Genomic DNA, 24,006 nt, shown 5'->3' on the forward strand with positions numbered 1-24,006 from the left:
ACACTTGTTAACCTCATGAAAGGTTCTCCCTGATGCAGTTTTTTTTATTTAACTTCCTAGTTTGCAAACGACTGAAGATTTGGACAGATTTTCCTGAGCGCTTGGGGTCAAAAGAAAGTAATTGAAAAGAGCTGTTGTGGAGACATTTCATTCCAAATCTTGCTAGACAGAGCCAGACAGAGGAGGATGACAGGTGGGTGTCCCAACATAAATCCCTGGATACGCCCATGGCGGCAGCCCCCTTAAAACAGCGTTGAGAGAAATGCACTCGGCACATGCTTAGACATGCAGGTAGACACTCACTACCTGTGTGCGACTGCACTGTGCCCTGGGATGCCAACTTGAATAATATATTCTGGGGGGGAGGCCCAGTTAAGCCTGCATAATCGATCACATGATGGGGCGCACCCACAACATAATAATAATAATAATAATAATAATAATAATAATAATAATAATAATATATTATTATTATTATTTATACCCCGCCCATCCGGCTGAGTTTCCCCAGCCACTTTGGGCGGCAATGCCCATCAAACTTTTTTAGGGGAGGGGGCAGACCCCCTCAAATATTTTATTTTTTTGTAGCGGGGGGGGGGGCGAAGGGACCTCGAACCCTAGGAGTTCGCTCCCATGACTGTGCCTTAGCGTAGGCGTAAATATATATATATTCCGAAGCGGGGATGGCAGCATCTCTCCCGTCGACCAGGCCCTGCATATTCTGAGGCAGGAAGGCAGACCAGCCGGCCTGCTGCTCCCCTCACGGCCGGCCGGGCTACGAATCCGGGAGCAGAGAAGACCCGAGCCCGGCCCCCGCCCTCTCAGTCCGCCTGGCAACGGCTGGAACCGAGCCGGGCTTCGCGGCCGACGCGGAAGGGCGGAGCAGGCCGAGCCGGGCCGTGTGGGCCGCGGCTATGAGAGAGGGGCGTGCCTGAGGAGGTAGGCCTCGCCTGGGCGTGGCGGCCCGCGGAAGCGGCGCTTTGCTTTTGGGGGTTCAGCTGTGAGGGGAGAGGTGCTTGGGTGTGGGTGTCAAAGCAGAGGGCCCCGAGGACGACGCTTGAGGGAGGGACGGAGGGGGCCTTTTAGCATGGGCATAGCCAGGATTTTTGTTAAGGAGGGAACAGGCTTTTGTTACGGGGGAGGGGGGGCAGAACCTCATGTATTGATTTTGATTGATTTGGGGGGCAGCTGCCCCCCTTGGCTACACCCATGAGTTCCGGTAAGGATGGAAGTGTCACAGTCAGGGCAGGGGGGTGGTGTATTGTACTGGGTCAGGGGTGCAAACTGCTCAGGCCCTCCCAAGAGTCCCCATTTCCCAGGGACAGACAGACAGACAGACAGACAGACACACACACACGCACACACACGCACACACACACACACGCACACACACACACACACACACACACACACAGAGAGAGAGAGAGAGATTCTCTATATTTTTAAAGGGGGGAAATCTCAAAGCAGTTTATAACCTATATTAAAACATCAAATAAAACAACCCAAACATTACAAAACCAAGTCAAATATAAAGCACACGCACTTAGCCGGAAACTGAAATATTAAATGCAGTCTCTTAGAGAATCACAGAATTGTTGAGTTGGAAGGGACCCCAAGGGTCATCTAGTCCAACCCCCTGCAATGCAGGAATCTCTTTTTTTTCTTTTTTAAAATAATTTTTTTATTAGATTTTTCCACAATGATAACACAAACCACAAAGCAAAATGATACACAAAAACGGGGGAAGGGGGAGGGGGAAGGAACAATAAACAGATAAACAATAACAACAAACTTAATTCTTCACAAATCTAACCTTTTAAACATCTTGGTTGACTTGGTTAACATTCTAAATCCCATTTATTTAATTATAACTTAGTTTAATCCTAGGCCTATTTGTTTCTTTCAAGTAATTTCTAATTTTTTATATTACAATATTTATTCAAATAGTCCTTAAATTTCCTCTAGTCCTCTTGTGCAATGCAGGAATCTCAACAAAAAGCAGCATTGTTGAGGGCCCCATCTCTGCGGGTCGGTCCACTGCTAACACATCTGCCCCCGCCTCCTGGCCCTGTTCCTCCTTACTGTCACATCCTGCTCACCTGTCCCCTTTGAGCATACAAGAGAGAAGACAGAGCAGCTTCCTTCACTTGCCTTGTGCCTTCCCTCTGGGGCAGCCTTTCTCAACCTGTGGGTCCCCAGATGTTGTTGGACTACAACTCCCATCATCCCTGAGCTCTGGCCTTGCTAGCTAGGGGTGATGGGAGTTGTAGTCTAACAACATCTGGGGACCCACAGATTGAGAAAGGCTGCTCTGAGGGAACAAGACTGAGGTCAGCAGAGGGGTGAAGGAAGGAGGAGGTAAATCCATTAAATCCATTCTGAAAAGGGGCCCATTTGGTGCATCTTGCCCTAGGAGCCCCTGAAGCTGGTCCTGCCATGTGTTTGTAAGTGTATGGCAATGGCAGCTGATTTGCTCAGAATAAAATAGCAAGGGGTCTGGGTAACACACTGTCCAATGCATATAGGCACAAAATTATATTTTATAGGCTAGATGATGAAGACGTTTGCTAAGCAGCTTCATTGTTCTGTCAGAACCTTCTTCACGGAACTGTGGCTGATCTATATAATTGTCTCCTTTTTGCTAACAGTAAAAATAAATAAATACTTGGCTAAGCCTTTGGGGAAAGGTGATTGGGAATGACAGCCTATTATTTCTTTCTACTGTATTGAGCATGATGAGTAGTTACTGTTTTTAAGGTTATGTTCATATGATGACTTCTATGGCTTTTCATTGCCAAGGTGTCCTGAGCTCTGATAGCAGGAAGGGCAAGGGAAACATGTATTAAATAAGCAAACAAACAATAAATTCAAGAAAATTGTTTCGGGAAACAAGCTCTGAAAAAATTGTTGAAGCTAGTGTACCTTAAGAAGTGCTCCCATGACACCCAGTCTGGGACCCTTAGCTTCATGCATGCAAGGTAGCTTTTGGCATATGTGCGTAAAAGAGCAGCTTTTCTTCACCACCCAAGTCAAGTAGCAATTTGTTTTTGAAACTGAGGGAACTTTTGAAAGAAGTTTGGGATATGTTAAGATGTCAATGGTTTTTTTCCTCCTTTTCTTCCTTTAAACTGCCACTGGGCAGGCCCAAGCTCTTGAACAGACCTAAAGTAATCTTTTGGTGTTTCCTGGAGTTTTTAATGGCACCTACAACAGACACATTCATGTAAAATACAAATCAGAATAGAATTTATTTGTTGTTGCGGCCATCCTGGTCATTTGCGATCATCATGGTCAAACCATCACTACAAATCAATACAGTGGTACCTTGGTTTATGAACTTAATCCGTTCCGGAAGTCTGCTCTTAAACCAAAGCATTCTGAAACCAAGGCGTGCTGTCCCATAGCAGCAGGGGACTCAATTTACAAATGGAACACACTCAACAGGAAACGAAACATGTTCTGCTTCCAAGGCAAAGTTCACAAACCAAAACACCTACTTCCAGGTTTACAGCATTCTTAATCCAAGTTGTTCATAAACTAAGCTGTTCTTAAACCAAGGTACCACTGTATACATGGGACACGGGTGGCACTGTGGTCTAAACCACAGAGCCTAGGGCTTGCCGATCAGAAGCTCGGTCCCTGCTCCTGCCAACCTAGCAGTTTGAATGCATGTCAAAGTGCAAGTAGATAAATAGCTACCGCTCTGGCGGGAAGGTAAATGGCATTTCCGTGCACTGCTCTGGCTCACCAGAAGCAGCTTAGTCATGCTGGCCACATGACCTGGAAGCTGTCTGTGGACAAACTCCGGCTCCCTCGGCCTATAGAGCGAGATGCAGTCGTCCGCGACTAAACCTAACTGTCAGGGGTACCTTTACCTTTTTTACCACTGTACATCCTATCCATGCTATACATATATATCTTAAAATGCAAACCAAAGCACGAGTTTCTATATTTCATTGATGATCAGATCTTTGCAGTCCACCATATTATCCTTGATGAACATTCTTCTTAGTTTTTGGGCAGCAACTGCAAATCTTGCCATGTTGTTTATCACAAACTTATCAAGTCAGACAACAAACACGTGATCTTCACTCAGTAGTCTGCTTCAGTCATCTTACATAACAATTCAAGAATATACTTAGCTCTCAGTTCAGAATACAAAGGACAATATAGTACATAATGGTATAGATCTTCAACTGCCACATATACAAAGTCACTTTTCTACTGGGATTTTCCTATAGTGTCCCTCTAAATATTCTGAGGCCATAGTCTGAAAACGCAGATCCAGAAATGCCTACCTAAATGAGCAAATTGTTAAATCATACAGATAGTTTTCAAAGCCATGTGTGTCTTGCTGTTCTCATTAGGGAAGATTCAGGGTCTGGGACTTCTTCTCTAACTCCACCTCTCCCCTCCTCCTGCCCCAAACACACGCATGTCAGAAGAGGAAGATAAGAACATACCACAACATCCTGTACTGATGGCACTGCTGATCATTAATATGTGATTTTAAAAGGCCATTCATGATAGAATGGGTTTCCTGTGCTGTTTAATGTTTCTCAGATGTTCAGAATGGGCTGTGGTTGAAGACAGAGTGACGAGTCTAATAAACCACTGCTTCGATTTCATTAGGACAGACGTCATGAATTGTAACTGGATTTAAGAACCACCTAGATCTTGTTACAATGTGGGTTTCAGACTGATGTAAATGTGGCTGGATATTTTTTTTGGGTGAAAGTTGGGATGTAGTGACCCAGTGAACATTGTATGGAACTAGGCTGACGACTGAGTTTGTAGCAAGCCTTTCACATGCTCGTCTTGTCCAAAAGCAGAAGCTGATTGTGAAATGATGGTTGGGTATGGAAATAGGACAGGAATGAGGAAGCTGAATGTTGCACATGTAGGACTTGATGGTTGCTGAGTAAGCAGCAAGCTGCAAAATATGGCTGGTGGGTGGCTAGTTACTAATCGCGAAAGGAATAATAGGAGCTTGTGAGGAGTGGTGGAAGAAAGGGAACAGTTTAAAATAAAATAAAAATGTGTGCATGGGAAATGCAGATGTTGTAACACTTTTCGTCTTTCTCTTTCATTAGATGAAGGTTATTAAACATTCTGAGGAGGTGCTGAAGGCAGCCCTGGTTTCCAAGGACACACAGCTTGCAAAACTTTATGAGAAGTTTAACCCTAAGGAGAAGGGTTTGCTAAATGAAGCATTTCGGCCAGGCAGTGTTCTTTTCAAGCCCATCACGCTGCATTCTGAGTCGGATTGGATCTCCTCACACCCAGAACCCACCCAGGATTTTGCACAGTTTTATCATGACCCTTGCAGAAAGACACCAACTCCCCAGAAAAATCGGATTTATGTTCAGCCCATTGGTAATGCTGCCTACAGAACCTTATGGCCAATAAAGTATGCTAACCAAGCTAGGCAGGTTCTTTAATGAGTCATTAAATAGGAACTAATTAAGCTGGTGTTTTTCAAGCTTTCCACCTTCAGGGAAGCCTTTTCACTTTGAACGGTCTGTGCCCATATACCACAGAGCCCTTGGACATTGCAGCAGATATCACTCATATTTTGGGGTGCACTTGGTTGACACTGGACACCTGTGAAGCCTCACCATGTGCCTTATTGTATATCCAGTCCTTTGAAGTCTAGAAAGTGTTTCATGACACATAGGAATTGGTAAATCAGGATGAGGTACATGAGAAGCATAGAAACCTTCTTTACATAGAGTCCTGGGGAACGTCTTGCTCAGAGGTGGGCAGAAAGTACCGTATTTTTCGCTCTATAACACGCACCTGACCATAACACGCACATCGTTTTTAGAGGAGGAAAACAAGGGAAAAAATATTCTGAATGAAACAGTGGACGTATCATTTTTGTGATTCATGCTGTGGCCACAGACATGTGATCTGATGGTGAATTTGGGGTGACCCAATGCAAAAATCCTGAGAATCCCTGTGGATCCATGCTTTGTAACCACGTTTTTGCACCATTGCAGCCCCAGGCAACAGTGGGTGCGTGATTTTTTTTGGGGGGGACAGGCTGTAGCCATGGACATGCTATGTGCTCTGATGGTGAATTTTGGCTGACCCAATGCAAAGATCCTGAGGATCCCTGTGGATCCATGCTTTGTAACCACGTTTTTGCACCATTGCAGCCCCAGGCAACAATGGGTGTGTGATTTTTTTGGGGGGGGACAGGCTGTAGCCATGGACATGCTGTGTGCTCTGATGGTGAATTTGGGGTGACCCAATGCAAAGATCCTGAGGATCCATGTGGATCCATGCTTTGTAACCACATTTTAAGTGGGGAGGGAAGGAAAAACACAGAAGGCTAAGAATGCAGGAGAGGGCTATAACGTGAGGAAAGGAAGGCAAAAGTTTTCCCCCACCCACCCACACAAGCCAGCCACTGTTTAAGGATTTCATCCTTTTAAATGGAAGAAAGCATATTTGAATGCTGTGTGTCTCCAAAAACAAAAAGCAGGAAGTCAAATCAGAATTTTAAGCCGAACCTGTAATCTCTCTTCCCTTCACAAACATTGTTCCCTCCGGAGCAGGGACAGGATAGAGCGACGCTCTGCTTTCCTCTCTACTTGCCTGGAGGGGAGGGGCTTTCCCTGCTCTTTGTTCCGTTTGAGCAAACACAGCAACGAAACAGAGCAGGGTGGGCAGTAAGACCCTGAGGCAGAATGCAGGGAAGCTGCCACTTCCTCTCTTCAGGCTTCCCTTCTCCCTGAAGCGCGGTTTGATTTTTGCCTTATTTTTCGGCTACAGGGACCACACATTCGCTGCATAACACGCACAGACATTTCCCCTTCCTTTTTAGGAGAAAAAATCTGCGTGTTATAGAGCGAAAAATACGGTAGATCAGGATCTGCTGGTAGATCTCTGGGTGGTTTGCAAGTTATGCCTAGTCTGACTTTCAGTTGTCTAGCAGTAGCAACAACAAAGCGGTTTATTATACCTAAATTAGACTGCTGAAATAAAGAAAGCTAAACAGGAGTGGGTATTTGTGATGCAGGTGGTGCTGTGGTCTAAACCAGTGTTTCCCAACCTTGGGTCTCCAGCTGTTTTTGAACTACAATTCCCATCATCCCTGACCACTGGTCTTGCTAGCTAGGGATGATGGGAGTTGTAGTCCAAAAACAGCTGGAGGCCCAAGGTTGGGAAACACTGGTCTAAACCACTGAGCCTGGGGCCTGCCGATCGGAAGGTTGGCGGTTCAAATCCCCGCAACAGGGTGAGCTCCTGTTGCTCAGTCCCTGCTCCTGCCAACCTAGCAGTTCGAAAGCACATCAAAGTGCAAGTAGATAAATAGGTACTGCTCTGACGGGAAGGTAAACAGCATTTCCGTGCGTTTCTCTGGTTTCGCCAGAAGCGGCTTAGTCATGCTGGCCACATGACCCGGAAAAACTTTCTGCGGACAAACGTCAGCTCCCTTGGCCAGTAAAGCGAGATGAGCACTGCAACCCCAGAGTTGTTCGCGACTGGACTTAACTGTCAGGGGTCCTCTACCTTTACCTTTTTAACAGGAGAGGTCATTTGTGTGAAAGGACTGTGAGCAAAATTGAATTCTAGAATTGAACACAAATTCCTAAACTCAGAGTTTGCTTATAGTCACCCTCATTTATTCAAACTAATGTATGTATTTTGCACATGGCTTTGGTTGTTGATGTTCTAGTAAAAAACAAGGTGGGCCACAAGCCTAAAGTCTTCCCATCTCTAGTTTGCACTGAGTGGTAGCAGTTCTCCAAGATTTCAGAGAGGAGTATGCACTCTGCTGCTGAGCAAAAGAATTTTAAAAAGGGTGTCCTAGTTATATAAGTGTAGTTCAAACTTTTGTTTACTTTGTTTAAAAGTCCCACTGATATCAACAGACTTAAGTGTACAGGTATATCCCATTGCAATAAATTGAATTTAAGCATGTCTGCTGTGTTCTTGCATCATATATACAACCATAATTTTAACCTTCGCTACTTTTTGAGTGCTTGCCTTTGTAGAGTTTTTGCTTTTTGTATGCCATTAAAAATGGAAAATGTAAATTTGACCCTCAGATAATGTTTCCTGGCTTTGATAGCCAGTTGTGACTGTGCTGGATAGTTTTGCCAACACACCCCTTTTCACTTTTATCTCAGCCCCCCACCCCTGGCTTACTATTTGGAATGACAGCCAAGACAATGTGGCTCTCCCTACCAAAATATGCAGGAGATAAATATCATGCCCAGTGGGATATAAACAGACAGATAAACCGTGTACATGTTTACTCAGAAGTAAGTCTAATTAAATTCAGTGGGGCTTGCTGCCCAATAAGTAAGTCTACATTTCTCTGCATTGTGAACCTTCTGCCCTATGACTTATTAAATGAGAGATAGCCAACGTGGTGCCATCCAAATGTTAGACTACAACTTCCATTATCTCTGGTCTTTTGCCATGCTTACTTGGGTTTATGGGGGTTGTAGTCCAACAAAATCTAGAGGGCACCATGTTGGCCACTCCTGCATTAGATGGTCTTTGGCAAACCATTATCTCTCTGCCTTTGTTCCTCATTTTTAAAACAAGACTAATGGTGCACATCTCAGAGTCTTATTCTAAAGCCAGACAAGATAAATACTACAAATCATGGGATGTATTCAACTAAATTAATGTAGTAACTGAAGCCAGCACAATGATTCTCGCTAGCACAAGATGACTCCCCCCAGTGCCCTCCCCAAATCTGCTCAAAAGTTTTGCGAGAACTTCCAAGACAGCACATCGGGGAGGGAGGAGAGGGAAGACTGTTCTTTTGCAAGCCTAAATGTTTGTACTGGTGGAATGATTTCTTTAGCACTATATTGAATGCAAACCCATATCTCATATTTTAAAATAGTACTATGTATACAATAGCTCTTCATGTAGTTTAAGGTGGGAGGGGGGGAGAACTATACAGCTGAAACTATAACACACTGCTTTTCTTCACTATTTTTTGGTAGGTTCTTTTGGAGATTCCAGAGTTAGCCCAGATGTCTACATGAAATGGCTGAAGGATTACTGTGAAGCCTTTTACTATGGCTTGATTGTACGAATCCTAGGACCAGTGCCAGTTTCACACACAGGTTGCCCTTTTCGGATCAATGAAAACACACACAATCTGCAGATTCATGCAGGTATGAGCAGTGCTTTTTTTTTTCTTTAAAAAAATGTTTAAGGGTACCCTCATTTTCCTACTCTCATTGAAATACTGCCCCTCAATGAGGCCAAACTTAGATTCACAAAATGTTTAGGGGTATGCGTCCCTGCCCCCCAGAAAAAAAAGCACTGGGTATGAGGAACAGATGGAACACTTTTGGATTGGGACTTTCTCATGACGTTAAATCAATTTTGCCAGTTCTGTGGGCTAGTTTATAAATCTCAGCTGTGTTAAAATAGCATTATGGCACTCTTTTTAGCAAAAACAAAAAAATTCCTTCCAGTAGCACCTTAAAGACCAACTAAGTTAGTTCTTGGTATGAGCTTTCGTGTGCAAGCACACTTCTTCAGATACACAGATACACTTTTAGCAAGTAAGAACACTGAGAATTCTTACTCCTGAATGACTGGCTGTAATCAGAAAGCAAATGAGAAGGTACTTCAAAAGTCTTCAAACTCTTGTGGGTTTTATGTCAGCTTCATGCATTGAGCCTTTGAGATTCTTCCGTGTGAGCCTGTCATTCTTCTGTGCAGTTCTTAACCATGAAGGCAAGAAGGGTGACCGGCGGTTCACACCAGCTGCAAAGAGCAACGCTTAGAAATATAAAACCTAGGAAGCTTCTTCAGATTTGAGAGTATTTCTCTGTCCATCCCATTCTAGCCTACTCTGACTGGCAGCTGCTCTTCAGGGTCTTGCTAAGTGATCTTTTTAACTGAAGTTGCCTGGGGTTGAACCAGGAACCTTCTGCATGTGTTTTCCCGCTGAGTTATGGCTCCTCCCAGTACTAGTGCTCCTGTTCAGTTTTTGTATGGTTTTGTCACCTGTGGGACAAACAACAGCTTTGGGAGGTTGTGTTTGTGATTTACAGTCCTATTCAGTACATGCATACTTAAGAATAAGCCATACTGAGTCAACTGGCTGTATAGGTTTGCTGCCTTAAAGCAGGAAAACAACACTGGAGGTTGAGAGCGTTAAATACCCTCTCCCCAAGAGCCACTCCATCTTGCTGTAGCTGCTTTCAACTTGAAAAATAAAGCGTAGAAGATTAAATGACAGGCCCCTCAGCACCTCTTCCAGCTTGGTCTACAGAATGCTTGTTTCAGTTAACCATAGCTAAGGCAATCCACAGTTTGTCTCAGTTCTGACATAGTAGTAAACTCTACTTCGTTACAAGCAGAAGCAAAAACTTCCCAATGTTCTCCATGCCACATAAGGAAATGAAATGAAGAAGGGTGCACAGTTCTGTGACTCTCCCTGGCTTATTCACATAACAACAAACCATTACTTATTGTTACAGTGACTGTATTTGGATGGATCTTATTCACACTAACTATAACTGTCTTAAAATCTGTTGTGTAGACTCTTGATAGTAGGCAAGAGTTATGACAGCTAGATTCCTTTTCAACTGAAAATTATTTATATCTGGAGGGAAATTCTGGCTGTGTCTTTCCCCTGGCGCTATAGATAGAGGCCTGTGCGGAAACAAAATGGGAGAGTACAAAACTGCAGTTTCATTTGCTTAGTGGTAAACTGCTGCTTTTCTCTGTGGAGAATGGTAGGTAAAGGACATAGGTATCTGGTATTCCTTTTGTATAGCATGGCTTAGCATTAAGACCCTTCAAAGCTGCTGGAAAATACAGTGGTGCCTCGCAAGACGAAATTAATCCGTTCCGCGAGTCTCTTCGTCTTGCGGTTTTTCCTTTTTTCGAAGCACGGCTATTAGCGGCTTAGCGGCTTTAAGAAAAAGGAAACAAACTTGCAAGAACTCGCAAGACGTTTCATCTTGCGAAGCAAGCCCATAGGGAAATTCGTCTTGCGGAATGGCCCAAAAAACGGAAAACTCTTTCGTCTTGCGCGTTTTTCGTCTTGTGAGGCATTCGTCTTGCGAGGTACCACTGTAGTGGGTTTGGGAACACCCCTCCCCTTCAGCAAAAGCAGTCTCTGGGCAATGTGTGTACATGGCGATGTGTAGGCACAGGCCTTTTGTAGTGGAAAGCAAGTGTGTAGGCATAAACTCTCAGCTGGCTGGTGCTCGAAGTGGGCGGCTGAAAGGAAACCATGACACTCACTTCTTGCTTCCCTCCAGCCCAGCACAAGCCCAAGGAGGAGGCAGGCTCATCCTGTTGCCCTTCAGTCCTGAACGTTTCATGGAGCCTGGGCTGGAACCCAAGACAAATTTGCACGATGACTTCAGCACTTCCAAAGGGATGAGCAGAATTTGCCTCCCTTGGGTCAGAAGCATTCTAAATGTGGTAGGCTCAGTGGTTAGAGCGTGGTGTTGATAACACCAGGGTCGCAGGCTCCATCCCCATATGGGACAGCTGCCTATTCCTGCATTGCAGGGGGTTGGACTAGATGATCCTCAGGGTCCCTTCCAACTCTACAGCCCTATGATTGTAAGCCATCACAGGGACTTGAGAGCTTTCAGATCCTGGGCCGTCTTCCATCAAGCAAAAAAAAAAAAAACTCCCAAAAGCGAGGAGACATACTGGAGGGCACAATAAAGGAAATCTCTTTGCCCTGCTCTCTCTCATAGGTTCCCCCCCCCCTGTATATCTCTACTTATTATCATTGCAAATGTCACATTAATTTTAATAGAACTAGATAGCTCCAAAAGCCATCTGGAATTCTGGGTTATGCTATCACTGTTTTAGAGCATTTACAATCTCCTGTCCTTTTGCTTCTGCTGAGAGAGACCTACGTCTGTTGTTCATACAGGTCACCTCTTGAGTTACCTAAAGAAAAAAAAGCCAAAGGATGCTTTTTGTATTGTGGGAGTAACCATGATAGATCTTTACCCAAAGGACTCCTGGAATTTTGTCTTTGGCCAAGCCTCCTTGACGGAAGGTATATACATTGTTTATTGCTTTATCAAGTCATCAAGACTATTTATGACTTTAATTTGATAATGAGCTTCTTCTATCTTTGCACAAAACATCAGTACAGTGGTACCTCGGGTTACAAACACCTCGGGTTACAGACTCCGCTGACCCGGAAGTAGTACCTCAGGTTAAGAACTTTACCTCAGGATGAGAACAGAAATTGTGCGGCGGTGGCAGCGGGAAGCCCCATTAGCTAAAGTAGTACCTCAGGTTAAGAACAGTTTCAGGTAAGAACAGACCTCCGGAACAAATTAAGTTCGTAACCAGAGGTACCACTGTAAAACTGACTACAAGCCAACTATTTTTTGAGCAGTGGGGCTGCTCCAAAAGTGCACTTTTTATTTTGGTATATGTATTTATATATAAAAATACAACACACATTGAGGAGAAAGCATTTCTTATTTATCAGTGCACATGATGAGGAAGAAAGAAAGCTTTGAAAATTGAGGCTGCTTCTGAGGGAGCTGTGCTGCACATCCTGTTCCGCCGCCAACCCTGTGTAGTCAGTGTTAAACTTTGCCACAGATGGAATTCAGATTGGCATCTTCCCTTCTGGCAAGCTGAAGTCCAACTCTGAAGCTGCAGGCATCCCACTTGAGGACAGGGTGTGATGCATGACTGCATGGCCATGATAGCAGAGCTCAGCTTGTGAGAATGAAGAATATCCTCCACACAGCACAGAGCCTTCTGGCATAGATTAATGGCATTATTTACTCACACAGGATCCCAGAAGCCTTTGTGCAGATCCGCCATGGCTCTGACTATGTAGATGAGGGGTTAGGAACCTGTGGCTCTCCAGCCATCATCCCTGACCATTGGCTGGGGCTGTTGGGGGTTGAGTTTCTCCACTCCTGGTGTACATCATTCCCTACCTTCCCAGCCTTTGAATGGCGGAGCCAGCCTCTTCACATTTAAGGCACTGGCAATAACTATAAGTAAGCTGAACAGAAACTTTTAAGGCCCCATGCTAGTATGAACCTGCAATGAATATGGCTGTGCAGATTGTTGTGAAATTTCTGCTGAGATAGAACATGGTTTGTCCCTGCACTAGAGCAACTGGGCTTTTCCTTCCTGCCCCATCAGGACAGTAGATTTCATACCGGAGATGGTAGGTGTTTCTGCAGAATTTCCAGCTTGATGTTGTGAAAATGAATTATTCTTTTGAAAAGGTTCTGCTGGGTTCTTTCGATTCAATAAAGGTCCAATAAACAGTGCAGAGGGAGGGAGGATTTGCAAGAGGGTTGCAGTACATCTCTTGACCACAGAGGGGTGGCAATAGCACATATAAAACAGTTTTATAATGAAGTCTCCTGTGCTGCCTAGGACAGTAGGGCATTCTGGACCATGAGGATAAAACTAGGCGAGATTGGGTCTCTTCTCATTTTTGCAAAAAGCAACTCGGGGGACAACAACACTCAGATATAGATATAGAAGTCAGGGATATCCATTTCCTCCTGTATCATTTTCATGATAAAACCTACCACCCCCTTCCTGAAACTCTGACCTTTGCAACACACCACCTTGAGGTGTGCTAATGAACAACAGCGCTTACCAAGTTTAGAGGAAGGCCATACAAATCTATGGAAAATAGAAATTTTCTTTGAGTGCGATGAAGTGGCTCGAGTTTTGAGCAAGTCATTTCCCTAAGGTAAGAGGAGATTGGCCAGATTCAAAAGAGGGCTGGACTCCTGCAACTTTATTAGTCACACATGAGAGACCATTTCAGAGGAAATTCAGTAATGCAAGTACACTTGCTAAAACTCCCATCTCTACACAAACTATTAAAAGTGCAGGAGGCCTGTCCTCCCTTCACCTGACTCCCTTAACTCTTACAGGACAGTAATGAGCTCCTTAGAGAAAGGGTAGGGGTAGGATTCAAATGGGACGCGGGTGGCGCTGTGGGTAAAAGCCTCAGTGCCTAGGACTTGCCGATCACATGGTCGGCGGTTCGAATCCCCGCGGCGGGGTGCGCTCCCGTCGTTCGGTCCCAGCGCCTGCCAACCTAGCAGTTTGAAAGCACCCCCGGGTGCAAGTAGATAAATAGGGACCGCTTACCAGCAGGAAGGTAAACGGCGTTTCCGTGTGTGCTGCGCTGGCTCGCCAGATGCAGCTTGTCACGCTGGCCACGTGACCCGGAAGTGTCTGCGGACAGCGCTGGCTACCGGCCTCTAGAGTGAGATGAGCGCACAACCCTAGAGTCTGGCAAGACTGGCCCGTACGGGCAGGGGTACCTTTACCTTTAGGATTCAAATGTAAAAATAAAATAAAAATGCTATTCATCAACTTGCTTGAAGCAAGTTGCAGCTAAAGGTGGGTGCTGCAGTGGGGCTGCAGTTCTGTGGCTACTCCCAGCCCCACCCATGCTTTCTCAGCCTGACCTTAGTCGTACATGTTCCATTCCCACAGCAAACTTGGAATTCTTTTTAGAGATGACTGCTGTGAAGCCACAGCTGGCCCCAGGAGTTCTAGGGAGACCTTGGGACCTTATGAAGCTCATGTATCTGAGCAAGAACATTTTTGTAGCTGGACTGATCTCAACTGGGGCTTATGGGTAAGTTTCCCCCATGTCACTTCTAGGTGGAAGAGGGGGAAAAGCCTCATTTCTGACTTTCTAGAAGTACTGTACTTGCTTTTCCAGTAGTATATTCAGCATTTTGGCGCTATTATCCTGTCACCACAGCCGTCTGCCCTTTGTGGGAGCCTTAATTTGATTTCCTCTTTGCATTGTTAAGGAATGGGGATCTTCAGCTTTGCCAGGTATGACAGTGACTTTTACAGTGCAAACTACAAAGGCACACTGAAGACTACAAAGAAGCTTCCTCCATCTGACTATTCTGTGTTTGATGGCTACTATACCCCTGAGATCACAAGCAAGCTGCTCCTGAGGTCCTGCAAAGTGGGTGTGCTTCAGATTTCTGGCACTACATTTCCACATCTAAATCAAATCTGTGTTTTAGTTGCCACATTTCCTTTAATTCTTTGATTAATTTCCTGTAATACTTTAATTCTGTTAAAGTAAGTGGACTTAACACTGTTTATATATTTTACTTCTTTAAGGCCATTTCTATACTCCTTTTTTTTTTAAAAAAAAAAAAAGTGTCTAAAAGGCATACAACCACAAAAACACGCAATACTTTTTTGCTGGCAGTAAACCAAAATGATATAATCCCAGTTTTGTCACATCACTATGGCTTGATGGCCTAGCCGTAGCAAGGGAGTATTTGGGTCTAGAATAACAAACTGGATGTTTAGCAGATCTCCAGAAAAATACATGATTTATTTAGTCTTATTAGGAGTTCGACATTTTTGTCTTGTGTGTGGTGTTTGGGAGGCTCATGTTGCTTGGATGTGCTGCTTTACTTTGGCTACATGAAACCTCTCAGAATAGGCCACTCAATTCACCTCCCTCTTAAGGCAATGAGGCTCATCCACCCTGCTTTCCCTCAAGAAAACCCATTGTTTACCACTGAATTGGGTTGGGCTTTCCCCCCTGCAGATTGGTGTTTGTTCCAATTCAGCAGTATACTGTGGGTTTTCTCGGGGAAAGCGGTGGGGCAAATGAAGAACTGCTCGGACCCATGCCTAGAAATTGTGGGATAAACGGAAGCACGGACGAACCTATAGTCAGCTCACAGTTAACCGTTTTGGTTTAACTGGGAAGCAGATGTGGCTGGAGCTCTGCATAAGCAAGCCTTTCCTGTGGAAGCCACTGTGCACAGAATACATAAACAGTTAGTTTTTGTTGGGGAAGTGAAAATATCAAGTTTTGTTTTGGGAGGGTTTATTGCGTAATGCTCTGTGTAACAGCAAGTTCAAGTTTCCTGAAAGAGCAAGAATTTTATCACCGTTAAGTGTATACCTTATCTTGGAAAAGAGCTAACAATACAGTACTTATTATTGATTGATTCTGCCTCTCCCACCTGACTGGTTCGCTCCAGCCACTCTGGGCAGCTTCCAATATATAGAGAAACATCATACATTAAAAAGCTTCCCTATATGTAGTGCCGTGGGGAATGTCAGGTCCTTAGAACACACGCTCCAATTGTTCCTTGTTTCATTTGGTCCTGTGTTTCAGACCCTGACTCACGAGATTGGGCACATCTTTGGACTGCATCACTGCCAGTGGTTAGAATGTGTCATGCAGGGCTCCAACCATTTGGAGGAATCGGACCGACGCCCATTGGATCTTTGCCCCATTTGTCTGCGCAAGCTACAGTCCGCCCTTGGCTTCAACATTCTGGAAAGATACAAGGTACAAAAAGATTGCCATTCAGGTTGGAGACATCCATCTTTTTTGCCTCTTACTCTAAAACTAAACATGGGCAAGTGTTACCCCAGCAGTGTAGGAACTACTGCAGGCTGTTTTCAACTTACGAGTTTTTTAGGGGGGTGCATTAATGTAGCTTTTGATTTTACGTCTCATTTTGTATTTAACAGATAGAATATTTTTTGCTTATTTATTGTACACCACACAAAGAACTTTGTTATGGGACAGCATAACAAGGTTGAAAATGAAATACCGTATTTTTTGCTCTATAGGACACACTTTTTTGCCTCCAAAAATTAAGGGGAAATGTGTGTGCGTCCTGTGGAGCGAATGCAGGCTCCTTGGCTTCAGCGATAGCAACGCGAAGCCTCCGAAGCGCAGAGGGAGCGCTCCCTCCGCACTCCGGAGGCTTTGCGTTGCTTCTGCTGAAGCCTGGAGAGCAAGAGGGGTCGGGCTTCAGCAGAGAGGGAGAGCTGTGCAGTGCCCCTTCAGCTAAGCGGGAGGAGAAATGGAAGCGGCTCCGTTTCTCCTGCCGCTTCGCTGAAGGGGCACTGAGCAGAGAGGGGGATAATTTTTTTCTTGTTCTCCCCCTCTAAAACAGGGTGCGTCCTATGGTCCGGTGCATCCTATAGAGCAAAAAATACGGTAACTTAAGAGACGAGTTATCACTTTCTCCTCTGTGACCCCCATCCCATGCTGCCTCCTTGTACAAACAACCCTGTACAGATTGTGAGATTAGATTGTTGAGGATTCTCAGTCCTCAACCCAGATCCACCCTAGATTTTGAGAAGTGAATGTCAATAAGCCACTGAACTGCTTAAGAACTGGTTATATTTTAACACACTATTTTCTTTATGAGGAGATAAATCCACAGATCTGCCACACATAGCCTGAAGAAATATTTCTTTGTGTTTCTTCTGCTACGGTTTGTTTCTTTGCTTCTCTTTGTCTCCTTATCTTCAACAAATAAAGGCACAAATAAACTGAAAGGCCCCGGAGAAAGCTGTGGTCTAAAAAAATGCACAAAAGAAGTCATTGTTGGTGCATAATTGTGGTTCCATGCCAAACCAATTGGTTTATCTTAACTGTTTATTTTATTTGACACGACCATTTTATATAAGACTTTTAGTTAGTGTTTGGATTTCTCCTAGGCACTGCAGAAGTGGATGGAGGAAGAAGCTACTGGAACAGAAGAAGGGCTTAGCAGTGAAGCAAGGCCAAGTTTGCAGAAACCATTGGAAGCATTTAAAGAAAGCTATGACTGGATTTCCAAATGCCTAGAAGTTCTACAGAAGTAAAACCCTTTGGGGTGTAGGTAACGTTAAAGTGAACACTCTTATTTCAGTGGTGGGCAGCTGCTAAAATATGAGATGATGATGAATGAATGAATGATTTGTTTAGTTCTTTCGTTAGAAACTAAACAACTTGTCCTTAAAAGTTTAGTAAGTTTATTTTGTGAGCAAGGTTTCCCCTTGCTACTTACTTTAATTTTTTGTTCTGAGCTATCATATAAAACATTTCAAAATACTTCAGCTACGTTGGAATCCAAAGAACTAACACCAGAGATTCATACTTGTCCCCCTTTTGATTGGCAGTCTTACCATTATCTACCTGCAGGACAGTTGTGTAACATTTACATACCTTGAAAACCTGGAATTCTAAAACAAGCAATGGCTCTTTGGCACAGAGTGATGTACACAATTTTTTTTTTAATCAGAGAACATTCATATAATATAGATGGATCAAGTAAACCTAAGCTTTTCATTGCCTCAATTCTGTGAGTTACCTATTATAAAGCTAAAAGTAAGGAACAGTGAGGTTTCAGCAGCAATATCCATTGAAATCAGCATTTAGTTTCAAATGAATGTTTATGAGGATTGATGTGTCCATTATCTGAAGGTAGTGGGAATTTTCCTTAAGATGAGTAGACTGAACAGACAACACTGCCTATCTTGAATCCGTTAAACTAAAACATACAATAGTTTTTAGCTATGCAATCAATTTAAATTCTCTAATAGTTGGAGTTGTTCAGAGAGTTAAGGATTATTTTTACTTATATGAAAGATTCATAGCCCACCCTTCATTGTTAATATTATTTGTTTGTTTGTTTGTTTTACCCCACCCATCTGGCTGGGTTTCCACAGCTACTTTGGGTGGCTTCCAACAAATATTAAAAATACATTAAAACACCAGTCATTAAGAACTTCCCTAAACAGGGCTGCCTTCAGATGTCTTCTAACGTCAGAGAGTTGTCTATTTCTTTGACATCTGATCAGAGGGCATTCCACAGGGCGGGTGCCATTATAGAGAAGGCCCTCTGCCTGGTTCCCTGTTTGATTTGTGCTCTATAATACAAACTCTATAAAAATTCTTTTTTAAAAAGCATTAAACCATTTCTATTAATTTTACAAATAGTATTCCATAATTAGATTGGGTCACAATTCAGGGAAAGCCTTCTTGAACAAAAAGATCCTCAACAGCTGCATAAGTATCAAGACACTGCATCTGTCTGATCTCAGCTGGTAACCAATTCCAAAGGGCTGGAGCAGCAACATTAAAAGCCTTATTTCTAGTACAAAGTAGCACACTTCTGGGGCATGTAGTGCTCTCTGCAGTGGCTTATCTGAGCAGCACCCAATAGGGATATACAGTGGTACCTTGGGTTAAGAACTTAATTTGTTCCGGAGGTCTGTTCTTAACCTGAAACTGTTCTTAACCTGGGGTACCACTTTAGCTAATGGGGTCTCCTGCCGCCGCCGTGCTATTTCTGTTCTCATCCTGAAGCAAAGTTCTTAAGCCAAGGTACTATTTCTGGGTTAGCAGAGTCCATAACCTGAAGCGTATGTAACCTGGGGTACCACTATATGGGCAAGGCATTCCCTTATCAGATAGGGCTCAGCTATAACAGATCAAAAAAGGGACGTGGGTGACGCTGTGGGTTAAACCACAGAGCGTAGGGCTTGCCGATCAGAAGGTCGGCGGTTCGAATCCCCGTGATGGGGTGAGCTCCCGTTGCTCGGTCCCTGCTCCTGCCAACCTCGCAGTTCGAAAGCACGCCAGTGCATGTAGATAAATAGGTACCGCTCCGGCGGGAAGGTAAATGGCGTTTCCGTGCGCTGCTCTGGTTTGCTAGAAGCGGCTTAGTCATGCTGGCCACATGACCCGGAGCCTGTACATCGGCTCCCTCGGCCAATAAAGCGAGATGAGCGCCGCAACCCCAGAGTCGGTCACGACTGGACCTAATTGTCAGGGGTCCCTTTACCTTTATAACAGATCAAAGTGTCTCAGGCTGCACTACTTTGATCAATGATCAATAGAGGATGTTGCACTTACGCTATCCTAGGAGGCACTGGTTATTTAGTAACAGTGTACAGCCCAATCGTATGCATGCTTGTACGGATGTAACCTTCTGTCGATGACTTACTCCTGGGTAAACGTGCACAGGACCGTGCCACAGTTTGTAAAACAAACATGAGGCGCGCTGTAAGCAGGTGGTGCGTATTAAAGTGCGGGTGGGCGTGGCTGCTTTTTGTGCACTGCGCCGCAAGCGGCTGATCCAGGAAGTGCAGGCTGCACGTGCGCTGAGGCACTCGGATCTCGCCCCGGCTGCAGCCTGGTGCGACAAATAGGTTCGCGGATAGCCGGTCGCAGTGCCCCGGCTCAGCTTTCGTGCCGGAAGCAAGCTCCTGGAGCATGAGGGCAGCGGCGTTGCGCAGGCCACGGCTTTCGGAGATCTCTCCTGCAAAGCGCCAACGGGCGTCCCTGCTGCTCGCTGCATCGCCGGCCTCGCAAAATCTTGCCTGCGCAGGGAGACAACGACCACTTGCAACTCGCCTTGCCCAAAGGGGTTGCGTTACGCCGAGCAATGCGGATACGCCGAGCTCGGGAGTTTAGAGGGAAGGTCCCCATTGGTCCAGGATCGGGGAAAGGGGCGGCGCAAAGCCCGCGCTCACACGGGCCGCGAACCGTGCAACGTGGGAGCGAGCGGCGCCAGCAGCAGCAGCAGCGGTGGGGTAATCATCGGCGCAGACCTGTGAGTGAATTGCCCCTTTGGGGCAGGCTGTCTTTGCTGGGGGTGCGAGCGGGGACTTGCAGATTTTGCACGGGGGCAAGCCGGGTGATGGGTGGGACCGATCCTGAGTGGTACGAGCAATTTAGCAGCTGCCACCCCTTTCCGAGGGAGAGGGCGGTTTTGGAAGTGTCTCGTATACAATCGGGGAGGGATGCAGAAGGAAGGGTCCGGTCACCGGATGCAAAAGAGGCCGGGGGCTCCCGCACCTTTGGGTGCAGGGGAAGGGAATTTCAGCTAGCGTTGCCGTGTGCTGCAGGCTACACCTGCTCCTACACCTGCACGCAGCTGTTGAAGGAGTCGGTGCCCTTGCCTCTTTAGTATGGGGCCAGCCTGAGGAAGGGATGCATCGAGATATCTACCCCCAAACAAAGCTCTTGTGGGTTTTTGTGGCAATCCAGGGGATCATGATGTTCTGGGGAGGGGGTGGGGGGGTTCAATAAGATTGGGGTGGCAGTGTGCAGCCAGATCTCCCGCATACTCTTAAGCAAGCTTCGCCAACTCCAACTGGGGGGCGTGGAGGTTTCGTGTCCGCAATCGCTTCAAAATCGTCGCTGGGGATGGGAGCCAATGGAAGGCGGAGTGGGGCGCTTCCGGTGCAGGGCGGCGCACTGGAAATTTCCGCCGCTGCGCAGCCTGCCTGGGAAGCCATGCTTCTCTCTGCCCGCCCAGCTGGCCCCGATGCCCGGCGCGTGGAGGGCGGGGCGCAGCTCGCGGTACGTAGCGCGCTAGCGCAATAGGAGGGTTCCCTTACCGCCCCCTACTTTCCCCGCGTGGTTTTAGGGGGTGTTTCCTCTCCCGTCCGCCTCTGACAAGGAAAAACAGGAAACGTCGCGTTGAAGCCCCTCTCCTGTTGTCGTGCTCAGGTTGGAGCAGAGTCAGCCCCAAATATACTCTCTGCCAACTGATGCATTAACCTGGTTTTCTTTCTTTTCACATACATAGATCTGGATACAGTGGTACCTCGGTTTAAGAACTTAATTCGTTTTGGAGGTCCGTTCTTAACCTGAAACTGTTCTTAACCTGAGGTACCACTTTAGCTAATGGGGCCTGCTGCATGATTTCTGTTCTCATCCTGAAGCAAAGTTCTTAACCTGTGGTACTATTTCTGGGTTAGCGAAGTCTGTAACCTGAAGCGTCTGCAACCTGAAGCGTCTGTAACCTGAGGTACCACTGTAGATAGATATGGTAGGGCCGTGGGTCAGTTACAGAGCAACTACTTTGGGAGCAGCAAGTCAAAGTTTCATGTGTGTGGAAGCCACAATCTAGTGCCACTCGCCTTCCATTCTGCACCATAGCTGTGGTGCACCCTGCAGCGCCCCACGAGGCTACACACCTGGTGCGACCAAACCGGTTGCGTTCCCCTAAATCTGCTCCTAGGAACAGGGCCAGCCCACCCACGATGCGAGGTGAAAGGACCACCTCGGATGGCGAGATCCACAAGGGCAGCAGACCCAGCCTCCAAGGAACGCATCACCTGCTTCTGCAGCTGCGGCGCACACCTTGCATGACAGATCTGCCGCCGCCGCCTCAACAGCACCCCTCCCAATGCCTCTACAATGACCTCTTGGAGAATAGGAGATGCTGCTGGTGTCTTCCCACCTGAAACCTCACTCCCTAATATTCAGGTTCTGGCCTAGGATATATATACATGTGAACATACTAAAATGGTAAAGAACTATGGTGTAACTGATCTCTGTTTGAGATCAATATTTGGTAACTTTTTTTCTACATTGCAACCAGGAAGTGAAAAGTGACAGCTGACGGGGCCAGTTTAATTTGCTTGTACAAAGAAAGCATTCATCTGTATATTTAACTCAGCCCAGGGCTGTTTCGTTTGAGGGACCCGTGAAATTTAGGCTTTTCCTGCCTAATTCCTGGCATGAGCTAGTATGCACTGCTCGTTATGGCCTTCCACAATGTATTGTATTGTCATTATAGCCTACAGTATGGACTAACATGTTGCTGAATTGGATGAAGTGTTTCCCCCAAAAAACCTAGCTCTGTTTTTATTCCGCTGCAAATGCTTGCCGGCCTTGTTCCTGAAGAAAAGGTGAATTCAAGAGGAAAATGTTAAAACGAGGTATTGCTTGCCACAAAGGAAAAGCAAATGCAACATTGGATTTTATTGAGACCTGCTAATATGGCCAGATCCTGGGAAGCTCCACGAAACAAACAAAAAAAGCAGGTTTTAAAGTAATCCAGCTTCAATTCTGTCTTGGTGGGCTTGCTTGGCATTGGGGGGAGATTATGTATCTCAGTAGCAGAGCACGTACATTGCATGCAGATCAGTGACATCTCTAGTTTAAAAGGACCAGGTAGCAGATGATACAAAAATACCCTGGCGGTCTGGGCTCAGAGGTGGTTTTAGGGTAACGTGACTGGTACAGCTTGAGTGCCTCACTGCAAGGGTGCCAGAACAATGCAGTAGAACGGTGCAAGTGGGGGTACCAAATTTTAGTGTCGCTGCTGAACTTTGAGAGCCGAAAGTTTGCCACTGCTGGGCTAATGGGGCAAATAGCCTGGTCTGCTACAATGCAGCATGAAATGTGAAGATGTGTTATTGAACCCTCTCATTACGGAGTCTGGCTTTTGGAGGCCAGCCATAGCTTATGGGCCTACTGGTCTTGATCTGCTAGATGTGGGGTCTCTGGAGGGACCAGTGAAGTCAGTAAAATCCTGCTTAGTTTGGAGTGAATTGGCAGCCAGTCCCCCAAGGAAAACTGAAAGCTTGATGGGACAGATGAACTTAGATGTGATAGTCAACCAAGTTTTACTCAGAGTAGACCTGTTTAAATTAATGGACCAAACTCTGAGTAAAAGTTAAATTCCACCAAGGGTGTGTGTGTAACTTCTTACAGCCTAAAGAATATTGTTTGTATTTGTGATGCTCACAACATGTCTTAATATAAGTACGGTAAATCTTTTCTAGAACAGCACACTAGAGGGAACTCTCTAGCCTCTTTAAAGCAAAGTCTGCGCTCTCTAGCCTTACACCCTACTTGTATTTAATGAGAATTTCTGCAAAGCAAATATGTTTGAAGATCTTTTTGTAATTAAAATGAAATGTGTTCTTTCCCCCTTCCTTCCTAAAATTCACACCTGAATACTAAAATCTGCCGCACATTTAAAGTTTTAAAAAGAATGCTTCAAGTGAAATGAATATTTTGTTATGGCTTTAAAGGAACAACATTTTAAGGAATTAAAAAATTGGACAGGATACATTTTTCTTCTTTTTTTTAGAGATGTGAATAAGCATTGAACGTTCCTTACAGTTATGTATAAATACAGCAATTTGGTCTTGGGATGGGAGCGCCACTAGACAGATAAAGCTACCCATCAACCATGTTTGCACATCGGTTCCCCCTCCCCCTTAATATAGATTTGTTCCCTCCTTTTTGAACGAATGAGAACATCTTCCAATCCATGTGTGTGTGTGAAAGCCCCTCAAAGCCTGGAAAAATGCTTCTCCTTATTTTCAGATCTCCACGATACCGTTGAGCATATGGGGACTGTGAATTAGTCTGCTGTAACTAATAAGAATGCAGACAGCTTAATAAGGACTTCTCTGTATTAATAAAGACCATCACACTTGATTATGTAGTGCTTCTAACAT

The 24,006-nt window shown here is 45.3% G+C and overlaps 2 protein-coding genes across 10 annotated transcripts in view; both read left to right on the plus strand.

Annotated features, from left to right (window-relative positions):
- The first annotated feature begins 591 nt into the window (after positions 1–591).
- On the plus strand, positions 592–17,627 carry AMZ2 (archaelysin family metallopeptidase 2). 3 transcript variants are annotated; one of them, XM_083490388.1, is made up of 7 exons: positions 592–939; positions 5,094–5,376; positions 8,976–9,149; positions 11,891–12,019; positions 14,787–14,950; positions 16,130–16,306; positions 17,473–17,627. In XM_083490388.1, the coding sequence occupies exons 2-7, from the start codon at positions 5,094–5,096 to the stop codon at positions 17,617–17,619; spliced, it is 1,074 nt and encodes a 357-aa protein (XP_083346514.1). In that variant the 5' UTR covers positions 592–939; the 3' UTR covers positions 17,620–17,627. The 3 variants fall into 3 exon arrangements, with proteins under 3 accessions (XP_083346514.1, XP_083346516.1, XP_083346515.1); XM_083490389.1 differs by lacking the exon at positions 592–939 and adding an exon at positions 942–1,219; XM_083490390.1 differs by lacking the exon at positions 11,891–12,019 and having other exon boundaries at positions 786–939.
- Positions 17,628–19,818: 2,191 nt separating this feature from the next.
- The window catches only part of ARSG (arylsulfatase G), a 115,531-nt gene continuing 111,343 nt past the window's right edge, over positions 19,819–24,006 (plus strand). For 3 of the 7 annotated variants that reach the window (XR_014522603.1, XM_083490135.1, XM_083490133.1), the window contains exon 1: positions 19,828–20,354. The gene's annotated coding sequence lies outside the window, so the exon portion shown is untranslated. Of the gene's footprint in view, positions 20,355–24,006 lie in introns of all 7 variants that reach the window. The other 4 variants (XR_014522601.1, XR_014522602.1, XM_083490139.1 and 1 more) reach the window with 3 other exon arrangements.

This window comes from Podarcis liolepis (assembly GCF_965112155.1).
Source record: "Podarcis liolepis genome assembly, chromosome: 2".
Classification (NCBI taxonomy): Eukaryota; Metazoa; Chordata; class Lepidosauria; order Squamata; family Lacertidae; genus Podarcis; species Podarcis liolepis.